Below are 13,680 nucleotides of genomic sequence, written 5' to 3' on the forward strand. Positions count from 1 at the left end.
GATGAGAGGGGATCTGATAGAGATGTATAAAATTATAAAAGGACTGGACAAGCTAGATGCAGGAAAAATGTTCCCAATGTTGGGGGAGTCCAGAACCAGGGGCCACAGTCTAAGAATAAAGGGGAGGCCATTTAAAAATGAGGCGAGAAGGAACTTTTTCACCCAGAGAGTTGTGAATTTGTGGAATTCTCTGCCACAGAGGGCAGTGGAGGCCAAATCAGCGGATGGATTTAAGAGAGAGTTAGATAGAGCTCTGGGGACCAGCGGAATCGAGGGATATGGGGAGAAGGCAGGCACGGTTTACTGATTGTGGATGATCAGCCATGATCACGATGAATGGCGGTGCTGCCTCCTGCACCTGTTTTCTATGTTTCTATGGTTCTATGTTTCCAAAGACATACAGGTTTGTAGGTTAATTGGCTTGGTATCAATGCAAAATTGTCCCCAGTGTATGTAGGGTAGTGTTAATGTATGGGAAAGGGAGAGGGAGAGGGAGAGGGAGGTAGGAGGGGGAGAGGGAGAGGGAGAGGGAGAGGGAGAGGGAGAGGGAGAGGGAGAGGAGAGAGAGAAAGGGAGAGGGAGAGGAGAGGGGAGCTAGAGGGAGGTAGAGTGAGTGTAAGAGCGAGAGTAAGAGAGAGAGGGAGAGGGAGAGGGGGAGAGGAAGGGAGAGGGAAGTGGGAGAGAGAGAGTGAAAGGGAGGGAGCAGGAGAGGAGGGAGAGGGAGAGGGAGAGAGAGAGGGAGAGAGGGAGAGGGAGGTAGTGAGAGTAAGAGTGAGAGGGAGAGGGGAGGGAGAGGGAGAGGGAGAGGGAGGTAGTGAGAGTAAGAGTGAGAGGGAGAGGGAGAGGGTGAGGGAGAGGGTGAGGGAGAGGGTGAGGGAGAGGGAGAGGGAGAGGGAGAGGGAGGGGAGAGGGAGAGGGAGAGGGAGAGGGAGAGGGAGAGGGAGGGGGAGAGGGAGAGGGAGAGGGAGAGGGAGAGGGAGAGGGAGAGGGGGAGAGGGAGAGGGGGAGAGGGAGAGGGAGAAGGAAGTAGAGTGAGAGTAAGAGTGAGAGGCAATATAATGATGTATCTTATCATGCCAATAAAGTATTTTAAATTGAAAAATTGAAATTGAATTGAGAGGGAGAGGGAGAGGGAGAGGGAGAGAGACAGAGAGAAAGTGAGAGGGAGAGGGAGAGAGGGAGGGAGAGAGAGGGAGAGGGAGAGGGAGGGATTGGGGAGCCTGGAAGTTGTGTGGAATGATCCGAGTCGGAACACAAGCTGAGATAAGCGCTCGGGCTCGGAATCAAAAGTTCCTGCCTGTTCATCCCCGATCCTGCAATTAACAGCACGAGGCAGATCTCCTGTTATCTCCCCTCTGGGTGCGTTGCAGTGAGTGAGAAGCAGGATCTGAGTTGTATAGCATTTAATCGGCTTTTATCCAACCGTGGACAGGGCTGTGGTTTGGCAACAGAATGGATTATGTTACAGATAATTCCCCTTCGGCATTGCGATGGGGGTTTAGTCGAGTCTTATTGTAGTCGAGGTGCGTTCCAGGATTAAAGATGCCTCCAATAATTAGTGACACCGTTTACAGACTCAACCAAGGACACAGGGATTACGTTGAATTCTAATTCCGCAATTGCTGCCTTGCCTTGCCTGCCTCTTCATCGCCGTTCAAAGCTGACACAAAGTGCTGGGTCTGGCAGCATCTCTGGAGATCACAGGGGGAACTGCAGGCACTGGTTTGTGCCAGAGATAAGACACAAAGTGCTGGAGTAACACGCCGGGTCAGGCAGCATCTCCGGACAACACAAGGAACTGCAGGTCCTGGTTTATATCATAGAAACATAGAAAATAGGTGCAGGAGTAGGCCATTCGGCCCTTCGAGCCTGCACCGCCATTCAATATGATCATGGCTGATCATCCAACTCAGTATCCTGTACCTGCCTTCTCTCCATACCACCTGATCCCTTTAGCCACAAGGGCCACATCTAACTCCCTCTTAAATATAGCCAATGAACTGGCCTCAACTACCTTCTGTGGCAGAGAATTCCACAGATTCACCACTCCCTGTGTGAAAAAAAACGTTCTCATCTCGGTCCTAAAAGACTTCCCCCTTATCCTTAAACTGTGACCCCTTGTTCTGGACTTCCCCAACATCGGGAACAATCTTCCTGCATCTAGCCTGTCCAACCCCTTAAGAATTTTGTAAGTTTCTATAAGATCCCCCCTCAATCTTCTAAATTCCAGCGAGTACAAGCCGAGTCTATCCAATCTTTCTTCATATGAAAGTCCTGCCATCCCAGGAATCAATCTGGTGAACCTTCTCTGTACTCCCTCTATGGCAAGAATGTCTTTCCTCAGATTAGGAGACCTAAACTGTACGCAATACTCCAGGTGTGGTCTCACCAATGCCCTGTACAACTGCAGCAAAACCTCCCTGCTCCTATACTCAAATCCCCTCGCTATGAATGCCATCATACCATTCGCTTTCTTCACTGCCTGCTGCACCTGCATCAAAGATAAGACACAAAGTGCTGGAGTAACTTGGTGGGGGGGGTCAGGCAGCATCTCCGGAGATCACAAGGGGAACTGCAGGTGCTGGTTTGTGCCAGAGATAAGACACAAAGTGCTGGAGTAACTCGGTGGGCGGGTCAGGCAGCATCTCTGGAGAAAACAAGGAACTGCAGGTGCTGGTTTGTGCCAGAGATAAGACACAAAGTGCTGGAGTAACTGGGCCGGTCAGGCAGCATCTCTGGAGAACACAAGGAACTGCAGGTGCTGGTTTGTGCCAGAGATAAGACACAAAGTGCTGGAGTAACTCGGTGGGGGGGTCAGGCAGCATCTCCGGAGAACACAAGGAACTGCAGGTGCTGGTTTGTGCCAGAGATAAAACACAAAGTGTGCTGGAGTAACTCGGTGGGGGGCGTTAGGCAGCATCTCCGGAGAACACAAGGAACTGCAGGTGCTGGTTTATATCACAGATAAGACACAAAGTGCTGGAGTAACTCGCCGGGTCAGGCAGCATCTCCGGATGCCCAGGTGAAATATGAGGCGCTGTTCCTCCAATTTGCGCTGGGCCCTCACTCTGACAATGGAGGAGGCCCAGGACAGAGAGGTCAGTGTGGGAGTGGGAGGGGCAGTTAAAACTCGGTCTTAAGGTCATAAGGAATAGGTGTAGAATGAGGCCATTCGGCCCATCAAGTCTACTCTGCCATTCAATCATGGCTGATCTTATCTTGCCCGATGGGCGAGGGGAGAAGAGGGAGTGGCCGGGGTGAGACTTGTCTTTTGTTTGGCTGTGGACGGCTCGATTGTAATCACGCATGGTCTTTCCGCTGACTGCCCAGCATGCGATCGAGAGCATTTCAATTCACATCGGTACACGTGACAATAAATTAGTTTGGCTTTGTGATAACGCAAATTTCACTGTATCTTAATTGATACATGTGACAATAAATTAGACAATATGTGCAGGAGGAGGCCATTCGGCCCATCGAGCCAGCACCGCCATTCAATGTGATCATGGCTGATCATTCTCAATCAGTACCCCATTCCTGCCTTCTCCCCATACCCCCTGACTCCGCTATCCTTAAGAGCTCTATCTAGCTCTCGAATGCACTCAGATAACTGGCCTCCACTGCCTTCTGAGGCAGAGAATTCCACAGATTCACAACTCTCTGACTGAAAAAGTTTTTCCTCATCTCAGTTCTAAATGGCCTACCCCTTATTCTTAAACTGTGGCCCCTGGTTCTGGACTCCCCCAACATTGGGAACATGTTTCCTGCCTCTAACGTGTCCAACCCCTTAATAATCTTATACGTTTCGATAAGATCTCCTCTCATCCTTTTAAATTCCAGTGTATACAAGCCTAGCCGCTCCAGTCTTTCAACATATGGCAGTCCCGTCATTCCGGGAATTAACCTAGTAAACCTACGCTGCACGCCCTCAATAGCAAGAATATCCTTCCTCAAATTTGGAGATCAAATAATCTTATGTGTTTCGATAAGATCCCCCAATTGATCTTGAAGTCTTGATTCACAAAATGCTGGAGTAACTCAGCAGGTCAGGCAGCATCTCGGGTGAGAAGGAATGGGTGACGTTTCGGGTCGAGACCCTCCTTCAGTCTTGTTGAAAGACTGGAGCGACTAGGCTTGTACACACTGGAATTTAGAAGGATGAGAGGAGATCTTATCGAAATATATAAGATTATTAAGGGGTTGGACACGTTAGAGGCAGGGAACATATTCCCAATGTTGGGGTAGTGCAGAACAAGGGGCCACAGTTTAAGAATATGGGGTAGGCCATTTAGAACTGAGATGAGGAAAAAAGGTTTTCAGCCAGAGAGTTGTGAATCTGTGGAATTCTCTGCCTCAGAAGGCAGTGGAGGCCAATTCTCTGAATGCATTCAAGAGAGAGCTCGATAGAGCTCTTAAGGATAGCGGAGTCAGGGGGTATGGGGAGAAGGCAGGAATGATCAGCCATGATCACATTGAATGGTGGTGCTGGCTCGAAGGGCCGAATGGCCTCCTCCTGCACCTATTGTCTATTGTCTTGAAGAAGTCTTGAAGTCTTGAAATCTAATGAACTAAAGTGAGCTCTCTCTCTCTCTCCCTCCTTCTCTCTCTCTCTCTCTCTCTCTCTCTCTCTCTTCTCTCTCTCTCTCTCTCTCTCTCTGCCTTTCACCGCAGGGTTTGGAGCAATGAGATCCTGGGCCTGAAGATCCGGGTGGACCCGGTGCTCACGGCTAACACGGTGTGCCTAACCCTCTCCAGCCTGACCCGCCGCCAGCTGGAGGTGTGCATGAGGTATCCGGACGTGACGGCCTCCGCCATCCAGGGCATCCAGATCGCCATCCACGAGTGCCAGCACCAGTTCCGTGAGCACCGCTGGAACTGCTCCAGCCTGGAGACCAAGAACAAGATCCCCTACGACAGCGTCATCTTCAGCAGAGGTACGGGCAAGCGTGTGTGTGTGTGTGTGTGTGTGTGTGTGTGTGCGTCCGCGGGACGTAGAGACACAGAGTCACAGAGACACAGAGACACAGAGACACAGAGTCACAGAGTCACAGAGAGACAGAGACACAGAGACACAGAGTCACAGAGACACAGGGACACAGGGACACAGAGACACAGAGACACAGAGACACAGAGTCACGGAAACACGGAGACACAGAGACACAGAGTCACACAGAGACACAGAGACACAGAGACACAGAGACACAGAGAGTCACAGACACAGAGACACAGAGACACAGAGTCACAGAGACACAGAGACACAGAGACACAGAGAGTCACAGACACAGAGACACAGAGACACAGAGTCACAGAGACACAGAGACACAGAGACACAGAGACACAGAGTCACAGACACAGAGTCACAGAGACACAGAGACACAGAGACACAGGGACACAGAGACACAGAGACAATAGACAATAGGTGCAGGAGGAGGCCATTCGGCCCTTCGAGCCAGCACCGCCATTCAATGTGATCATGGCCGATCATTTTCAATCAGTACCCCGTTCCTGCCTTCTCCCCATACCCCCTGACTCCGCTTTCCTTAAGAGCTCTATCTAGCTCTCTCTTGAATGCATTCAGAGAATTGGCCTCCACTGCCTTCTGAGGTAGAGAATTCCACAGATTCACAACTCTCTGACCGAAAAAGTTTTTCCTCATCTCCGTTCTAAATGGCCTACCTATTATTCTTAAACTGTGGCCCCTTGTTCCGGACTCCCCCAACATTGGGAACATGTTTCCTGCCTCTAACGTGTCCAACCCCTTAATAACCTTGTACGTTTCGATAAGATCTCCTCTCATTCTTCTAAATTCCAGTGTATACAAGCCTAGTCGCTCCAGTCACAGAGACACGGAATCACAGAGTCACAGAGACACAGAGACAGAGTCACAGAGACATAGAGACACAGAGACATAGAGACACAGAGACACAGAGACACAGAGACACAGAGTCACAGAGACACAGAGACACAGAGACACAGAGACACAGAGACACAGAGACACAGTCACAGAGACATAGAGACACAGAGACACAGAGACACAGAGACACAGAGACAGAGTCACAGAGACACAGAGACAGAGTCACAGAGACAGAGAGACACAGAGACACAGAGACACAGTCACAGTGACATAGAGACACAGAGACACAGAGACACAGTCACAGAGACACAGTCACAGAGACACAGAGACACAGAGACACAGAGACACCGAGACACAGAGACACAGAGACACAGTCACAGAGACACAGAGACACAGAGACACAGAGACACAGTCATAGAGACACAGAGACACAGAGACACAGAGACACAGAGACACAGTCACAGAGACACAGAGACACAGAGACACAGAGACACAGAGACGCAGAGACACAGAGACACAGAGACACAGAGACACAGAGACACAGAGACACAGAGACACAGAGACACAGTCACAGAGACACAGAGACACAGAGTCACAGAGACACAGAGACACAGAGACACAGAGACACAGAGACACAGAGACACAGAGACACAGAGTCACAGAGACACAGACACAGGGACACACAGACACAGAGTCACAGAGACACAGAGACACAGAGTCACAGAGACACAGTCACAGAGACACAGGGACACAGAGACACGGAATCATATGTAATCTCCCTAATCCTATAATCAAATTCCTTATATCTTGCAAAGCATAGTTGGCTAATAAAGTATGATTATGATTATGATTATGATTATTATGATCATGGAGTAGCATCATAGAAACATAGAAACATAGATAATAGGTGCAGGAGGAGGCCATTCGGCCCTTCGAGCCAGCACCTCCATTCAATGTGATCATGGCTGATCATCCAAAATCAGTACCCCGTTCCTGCCTGCTCCCCTGATTCCGTTAGCCCGAAGAACTAAATCTAACTCTCTCTTGAAAGCATCCAGTGAATTGGCCTCCACTGCCTTCTGTGTGTGGCAGAGAATTCCACAGATTCACAACTCTCTGGGTGAAAACGTTTTTCCTCGTCTCAGTCCTAAATGGCCTACTACCGGCACGGTGGCGCAGCGGTAGAGCCGCCGCCTTACAGCGAATGCAGCGTGTGTGTGCGTGTGTGCGTGACCGACCGACCGACCGACCGACCTATTGTCTATTGTCTATTGAACTATTTCTAGAGTTTCGTAAAAAATTTCTATCAAAACATTTCTTCCATCGAACGTGTGTAAAGACATGCGGCTCGTTTTGTTACAAACACCTACGAGAGAGAGATGTGAGTGTCGGCGAACGTCTAAATCCGTCGGGGTGGAACACTCTCCAAGGCAGACGTAAAGCCCACCGTCTGACCTGTTTTTACCAGATGTTAAATGATCAGCTCGCCATAGATTCCCACACCTACACCAAACCCAAACCTATCAAGGGTACACAAGTGCATTCGATTCAATTTGAGATACCAGCTATCAAGGCAGATTTTCTTTTAGATTTTTAGATTTTAGAGATACAGCGCAGAAACAGGCCCTTCGGCCCACCGGGTCCGTGCCGCCCAGCGATCCCCGCACACTAACACCATCCTACACCCACTGGGGACAATTTTTACATTTGCCCAGCCAATTAACCTACAAACCCGGTATGTCTTTGGAGTGTGGGAGGAAACCAAAGATTTCGGAGAAAACCCACGCAGGTCACGGGGAGAACGTACAAACTCCGTACAGACGGCGCCCGTAGTCGGGATCCAACCCGGGTCTCCGGCGCTGCATTCGCTGTAAGGCAGCAACTCTACCGCTGCGCCACCGTGCCGCCCTAATGTAATCTAAACTAAACTGAACTAACAGCAAAACTGAATTCATTTAGCTTCCAAACGAAGCCTCCTATAAGCTATGGATTTGACCTCTACACATTATTGGATTTTGTCTTTGCAGCTCTAAACTGAACTCGTTTAGAAGTAAAGCATGAAGACAGCTGACCAATAGACAATAGACAATAGGTGCAGGAGGAGGCCATTCGGCCCTTCGAGCCAGCACCGCCATTCAATGTGATCATGGCTGATCATTCACGATCGGTACCCCGTTCCTGCCTTCTCCCCATACCCCCTGACTCCGCTATCCTTAAGAGCTCTATCTAGCTCTCTCTTGAATGCATTCAGAGAATTGGCCTCCACTGCCTTCTGAGGCAGAGAATTCCACAGATTCACAACTCTCTGGGTGAAAAGGTTTTTCCTCGTCTCCGTTCTAAATGGCCTACCGCTTATTCTTAAACTGTGGCCCCTGGTTCTGGACTCCCCCAACATTGGGAACATGTTTCCTGACTCTAGCGTGTCCAATCCCTGAATAATCTTATATGTTTCAATAAGATCGCCTCTCATCCTTCTAAATTCCAGTGTATACAAGCCATACACTAACCCCATCCTACACACAAGGGATCATTTACAATGTGCCTGTGGAACTGTTGCGCTACAACGCTGAGAACTATATTCTGCACTCTGTATCTTCATCTTTGCTCCACCTATTGTACTTGAGTTTGGACTGTTTCTATGATGTATCCGATCTGTGTTTGCATGGGGCGGTCACGGTGGCGTAGCGGGTAGAGTTGCCGCCTTACAGCGAATGCAGCGCCGGAGACCCGGGTTCCATCCCGACCACGGGCGTTGTCTGTACGGAGTTTGTACGTTCTCCCCGTGACCTGCGTGGGTTTTCTCCTAGATCTTCGGTTTCCTCCCACACTCCAAAGACGGACAGGTATGTAGGTTAATTGGCTCGGTGTAAGTGTAAATTGTCCCTAGTGTGTGTAGGATAGTGTTAGTGTGCGGGGATCGCTGGTCGGTGCGGATTCGGTGGGCCGAAGGGCCTGTTTCCGTGCTGTATCTCTAAAAAAAAAAATTTTTTTAAAAACGTGCCAATGATAAACCTAACCCTTAACTTAAATTTCACAGCATAGGAAAGGGCTGTATCTCTAAATCAAAGTAAAATAAATTTCATTCTGCGTCTGATTTTGAGAAGATTTCGAGGATGTTGCTTCAGACTGAAGAAGGGTCTCGACCCGAAATGTCATCCATCATTCTCTCTAGAGTTGCTGCCTGTCCCGCTGAGTTTCTCCAGTACTTTGTGTTTATCCGGTGCTAATGTCTTTTAAATGTTGTTACTGTACCTTCCTCCACTGTTAACTCTTCCCTCTCTCAACTAAAGCCCATGTCAACTGGCATTTTAGCACGTGAATTCACCAAGCTTAAGGCAGACACACACAGGCACACACGCACACACACGCACACACACACACGCGCACACACGCGCACACACGCACGCACACACGCACACACGCGCACACGCGCACACATGCACACACGCGCACACACACACACACGCACACAGGCACACACACACACACACACACACACACACACACACAGGCACACAGGCACGCACGCACGCACACACACACACACACACACAGGCACACAGACACACAGGCACACACACACACACACACACACACACACACACACACACACACACACACACACACAGGCACACACATAAACACACACACAAAAACGCATACACACACACATACAAACACACACCACACACACAGACACATACAAATGCACATACACTTTCCCCCACACGCGCACACACACACAGACACAAACACACATAAACATGCTTACACTCACAAACATGCACAAACATGTGCACACACACGTGCACACGCGCGCACGCACACACACACAATTCCTCTTGGCGATGCCTTGCTACATGATGAACACTGTCTGTGGTGTGTCTGATGTAAACCCACGTGTGCTGAGCCTGCTCTGACTGTGCTGCCTGTTGTGAACTGTTGGAGGCACGCCGACTGATGCATTTGCACTTTGCTCCGTCAGTGTCAATAATTTAGCTTTCTCTTTCTCCGGGTGAAGTGGATTACATCTGACAACTTGCTCCCACGAGCTCGTGCCTTGCCATTTGCCGATTCCACAGCGAGGAATAACAGCTTGCGTTTCTCACCATTCACTTAATGCAGTGATCATCTATCCCTGAAACCTCTTCTCTTTCCAAACGAAATATCCTGCTGCAAACATAAAAAATAGGTGCAGGAGGAGGCCATTTAGGCCCTTCGAGCCAGCACCGCCCTTCATCGTGATCATGGCTGATCATCCACAATCAGTAACCCGTGCCTGCCTTCTCCCCGTACCCCTTGATTCCACTAACCCCTAGAGCTCTATCTAACTCTCTCTTAAATCCATCCAGTGAATTGGCCTCCACTGCCTTCTGTGGCAAGTAAGAAGAGTAAGAAAATAACTGCAGATGCTGGTACAAATCGAAGGTGTTTATTCACAAAATGCTGGAGTAACTCAGCGGGTCAGGCAGCATCTCAGGAGAGAAGGAATGGGTGACGTTTCGGGTCGAGACCCTTCTTCAGACTGATGTCAGGGGGGGCGGGACAAAGGAAGGATATAGGTGGGGACAGGAAGATAGAGGGAGAACTGGGAAGGGGGAGGGGAAGAGAGGGACAGAGGAACTATCTAAACTTGGAGAAGTCGATGTTCATACCGCTGGGCTGCAAGCTGCCCAGGCAAAATATGAGGTGCTATTCGTCCAATTTCCGGTGGGCCTCACTATGGCACTGGAGGAGGCCCATGACAGAAATGTCAGACTGGGAGTGGGAGGGGGAGTTGAAGTGCTCGGCCACCGGGAGATCAGGTTGGTTAAAGCGGACTGAGCGAAGCTAGATAGAGCTCTTAAGGAACCGCCATTCAATGTGATCATGGCTGATCATTCTCAATCAGTACCCCGTTCCTGCCTTCTCCCCGTACCCCCTGGCTCCACTATCCTTGAGAGCTCTATCTAGCTCTCTCTTGAATGCATTCAGAGAATTGGCCTCCACTGCCTTCTGAGGCAGAGAATTCCACAGATTCACAACTCTCTGACTGAAAAAGTTTTTTCTCATCTCCGTTCTAAATGGCCCACCCCTTATTCTTAAACTGTGGCCCCTTGTTCTGGACTCCCCCAAACATTGGGAACATGTTTCCTGCCTCTAACGTGTCCAACCCCTTAATAATCTTATACGTTTCGATAAAATCTCCAGCATTTTGTGTCTGTCCATTCAGTATTGGCTTGTTTACCTGTCCCCACTCCTATGCATAGACACCGATCAGCCAAAATACAATGACCTGATGAGCCCAAACATTATGACCACCTGCCTAATGTGCTGTTGGTCCTCCGTGTGCAGCCCCATACACAGCAGGGTGCGATGCACTGTGTATTGTGACACATTCCTCCACGTGACCACCATTAACATTTTCTGTGACTTGTGCCACAGTCGACCTTCTGTCGGTTCGGACCAGACGGGATAGCCTTCGTTGCCCTCGCGCATCGATGAGCCTCGGGCGCCCAACACCCTGCCTGTCGCCGGTTTGTGGTTTGTCCCTCCCCGGACCACTGTCGGTTGGTAGGTACTCACCACTGCTGACCGACCGGGAGCACCCCACAAGCCTTGCCGTTTCAGAGATGCTCTGACCCAGTCGTCTGGCCGTGACAATTTGGCCCTTGTCAAAGTCGCTCAGGTCTTTACTCCTGCCCGTTTCTCCTGCATCCAACGCGTCAACTTCAAGGACTGACTGTTCACTTGCTGCCTAATATATCCCACCCCTTGACAGGTGCCATTGTAACAAGATAACCAATGTTATTCACTACGCCTGTCGGTGGTCATAATGTTTTGGCTGATCCTATGTATGTTGCTTGCTCCTTTTCCCTTGTCCCTTTCTCGCCCTATATAAATACTCAAACAGAGTGTGATTTTTCTTCCCAAGTGCATGGCACCTTCAGGCAGTAAGTGGTTCTGCTCTCTTTAATGCGTTTGATCTCTGCTCCCTGTAACCAAAAGTGACAGGGTCTTTCAATGTTTAATTCATCCCACTACTTTTCGCTGCTCTCAGTCCGTGCGTGCGTGCGTGATGTGGCTTTTTTAAATTATTCAGTGGCCTGAATTTTCCTTCTAACCTGTGCAGGCTTTCCCTCTGGAGACCCCTGTAAACCACACCTGTGTAGTCCAAGAAGGAACTGCAGGTGCTGGTTTAAAGTGAGGACAGACGCGACAAGCTGGAGTAACTCAATAGACAATAGACAATAGACAATAGGTGCAGGAGTAGGCCATTCAGCCCTTCGAGCCAGAATGTGATCATGGCTGATCACTCTCAATCAGTACCCCGTTCCTGCCTTCTCCCCATACCCCCTCACTCCGCTATCCTTAAGAGCTCTATCCAGCTCTCTCTTGAAAGCATCCAACGAACTGGCCTCCACTGCCTTCTGAGGCAGAGAATTCCACACCTTCACCACTCTCTGACTGAAAAAGTTCTTCCTCATCTCTGTTCTAAATGGCCTACCCCTTATTCTTAATCTGTGGCCCGTTTTTCTGGACTCCCCCAACATTGGGAACATGTTTCCTGCCTCTAATATGTCCAATTCCCTAATTATCTTATATGTTTCAATAAGATCCCCCCTCATCCTTCTAAATTCCAGTGTATACAAGCCTAATTGCTCCAGCCTTTCAACATACGACAGTCCCGCCATTCCGGGAATTAACCCAGTGAACCTAAGCTGCACGCCCTCAATAGCAAGAATTATCCTTCCTCAAATTTGGAGACCAAAACTGCACACAGTACTCCAGGTGCGGTCTCACCAGGGCCCGGTACAACTGTAGAACTCAGCTCAACTCAGGCAACATCTCTGGAGAGAAGGAATGGGTGACGTTTCTGGTTGACCCGAAACGTCACCCGTTCCTTCTCTCCAGAGATGCCGCCTGTCCCGCTGAGTTACTCCAGCTCTTTGTACCTATCTCCTGTTCAGTTTAGTTTATTGTCACGTGTACCGAGGTACAGTGAAAAGCTTTTGTTGTGTGCTATCCAGTCACAGGGAAGACTATACATGATTGCAATCGAGCCGTCCACAGTGCACAGAGACATAAAGCTGTAGAGTTACACAGTGCGGAAACATGCCCTTCGGCCCTACTTGCCCGCACCGACCAACATGTCCCATCTACACTAGTCCCACCTGCCTGCGTTTGGCCCACATCCCTCCAAACCTGTCCTATCCATGAACCTGTCTAATTGTTTCTTAAATGTTATAGACAATAAACAATAGGTGCAGGAGGAGGCCATTCGGCCCTTCGAGCCAGCACCACCATTCAATGTGATCATGGCTGATCAGTCTCAATCAGTACCCCGTTCCTGCCTTCACCCCAAACCCCCTGACTCTGCTATCCTTAAGAGCTCTATCTAGCTCTCTCTTGTTGCATTAGTCCCTGCCTCAACTACCTCCTCCGGCAGCTCGTCCCATTCACCCACTACCCTTTGTGTAAAAAAAAAGTTACCCCTCATCTTCCTATTAAATCTTTACCCCTTCACCATATAACCGACATCCTCTGGTTGTCGATTCACAAAATGCTGGAGTAACTCAGCGGGTCAGGCAACATCTCTGGAGAGAAGGAATGGGTGACGTTTCGGGTCGAGACCCTTCTTCAGACTGATGGTCCTCTGGGCCTTCTCGATTCCCCTACTCTGGGCAAGAGACTCCATGCATCTACCCAGTCTATTCCTCTCATGATTTTGTACACCTCGTTAAGATCACCCCTCACCTTCCTGCGCTCCAAGGAATGGAGTCCCAGCCTGCTCAACCTCTCCCTACAGCTCAGGCCCTCGAGTCCAGGCAGCATCCTTGTAAATC

The 13,680-nt window shown here is 49.6% G+C and overlaps 1 protein-coding gene across 1 annotated transcript in view; it reads left to right on the forward strand.

Annotated features, from left to right (window-relative positions):
* The first annotated feature begins 4,674 nt into the window (after positions 1-4,674).
* wnt10a (wingless-type MMTV integration site family, member 10a) overlaps positions 4,675-13,680 on the forward strand; it is a 60,463-nt gene continuing 51,457 nt past the window's right edge. Inside the window, exon 1 of the mRNA XM_078404366.1 lies at positions 4,675-4,934. Coding sequence (XP_078260492.1) covers positions 4,784-4,934 — 151 coding nt within the window. The 5' untranslated portion in view covers positions 4,675-4,783. The remainder of the gene's footprint in view (positions 4,935-13,680) is intronic.

The sequence above is a fragment of the Rhinoraja longicauda genome, chromosome 8, assembly GCF_053455715.1.
Source record: "Rhinoraja longicauda isolate Sanriku21f chromosome 8, sRhiLon1.1, whole genome shotgun sequence".
Classification (NCBI taxonomy): Eukaryota; Metazoa; Chordata; class Chondrichthyes; order Rajiformes; family Arhynchobatidae; genus Rhinoraja; species Rhinoraja longicauda.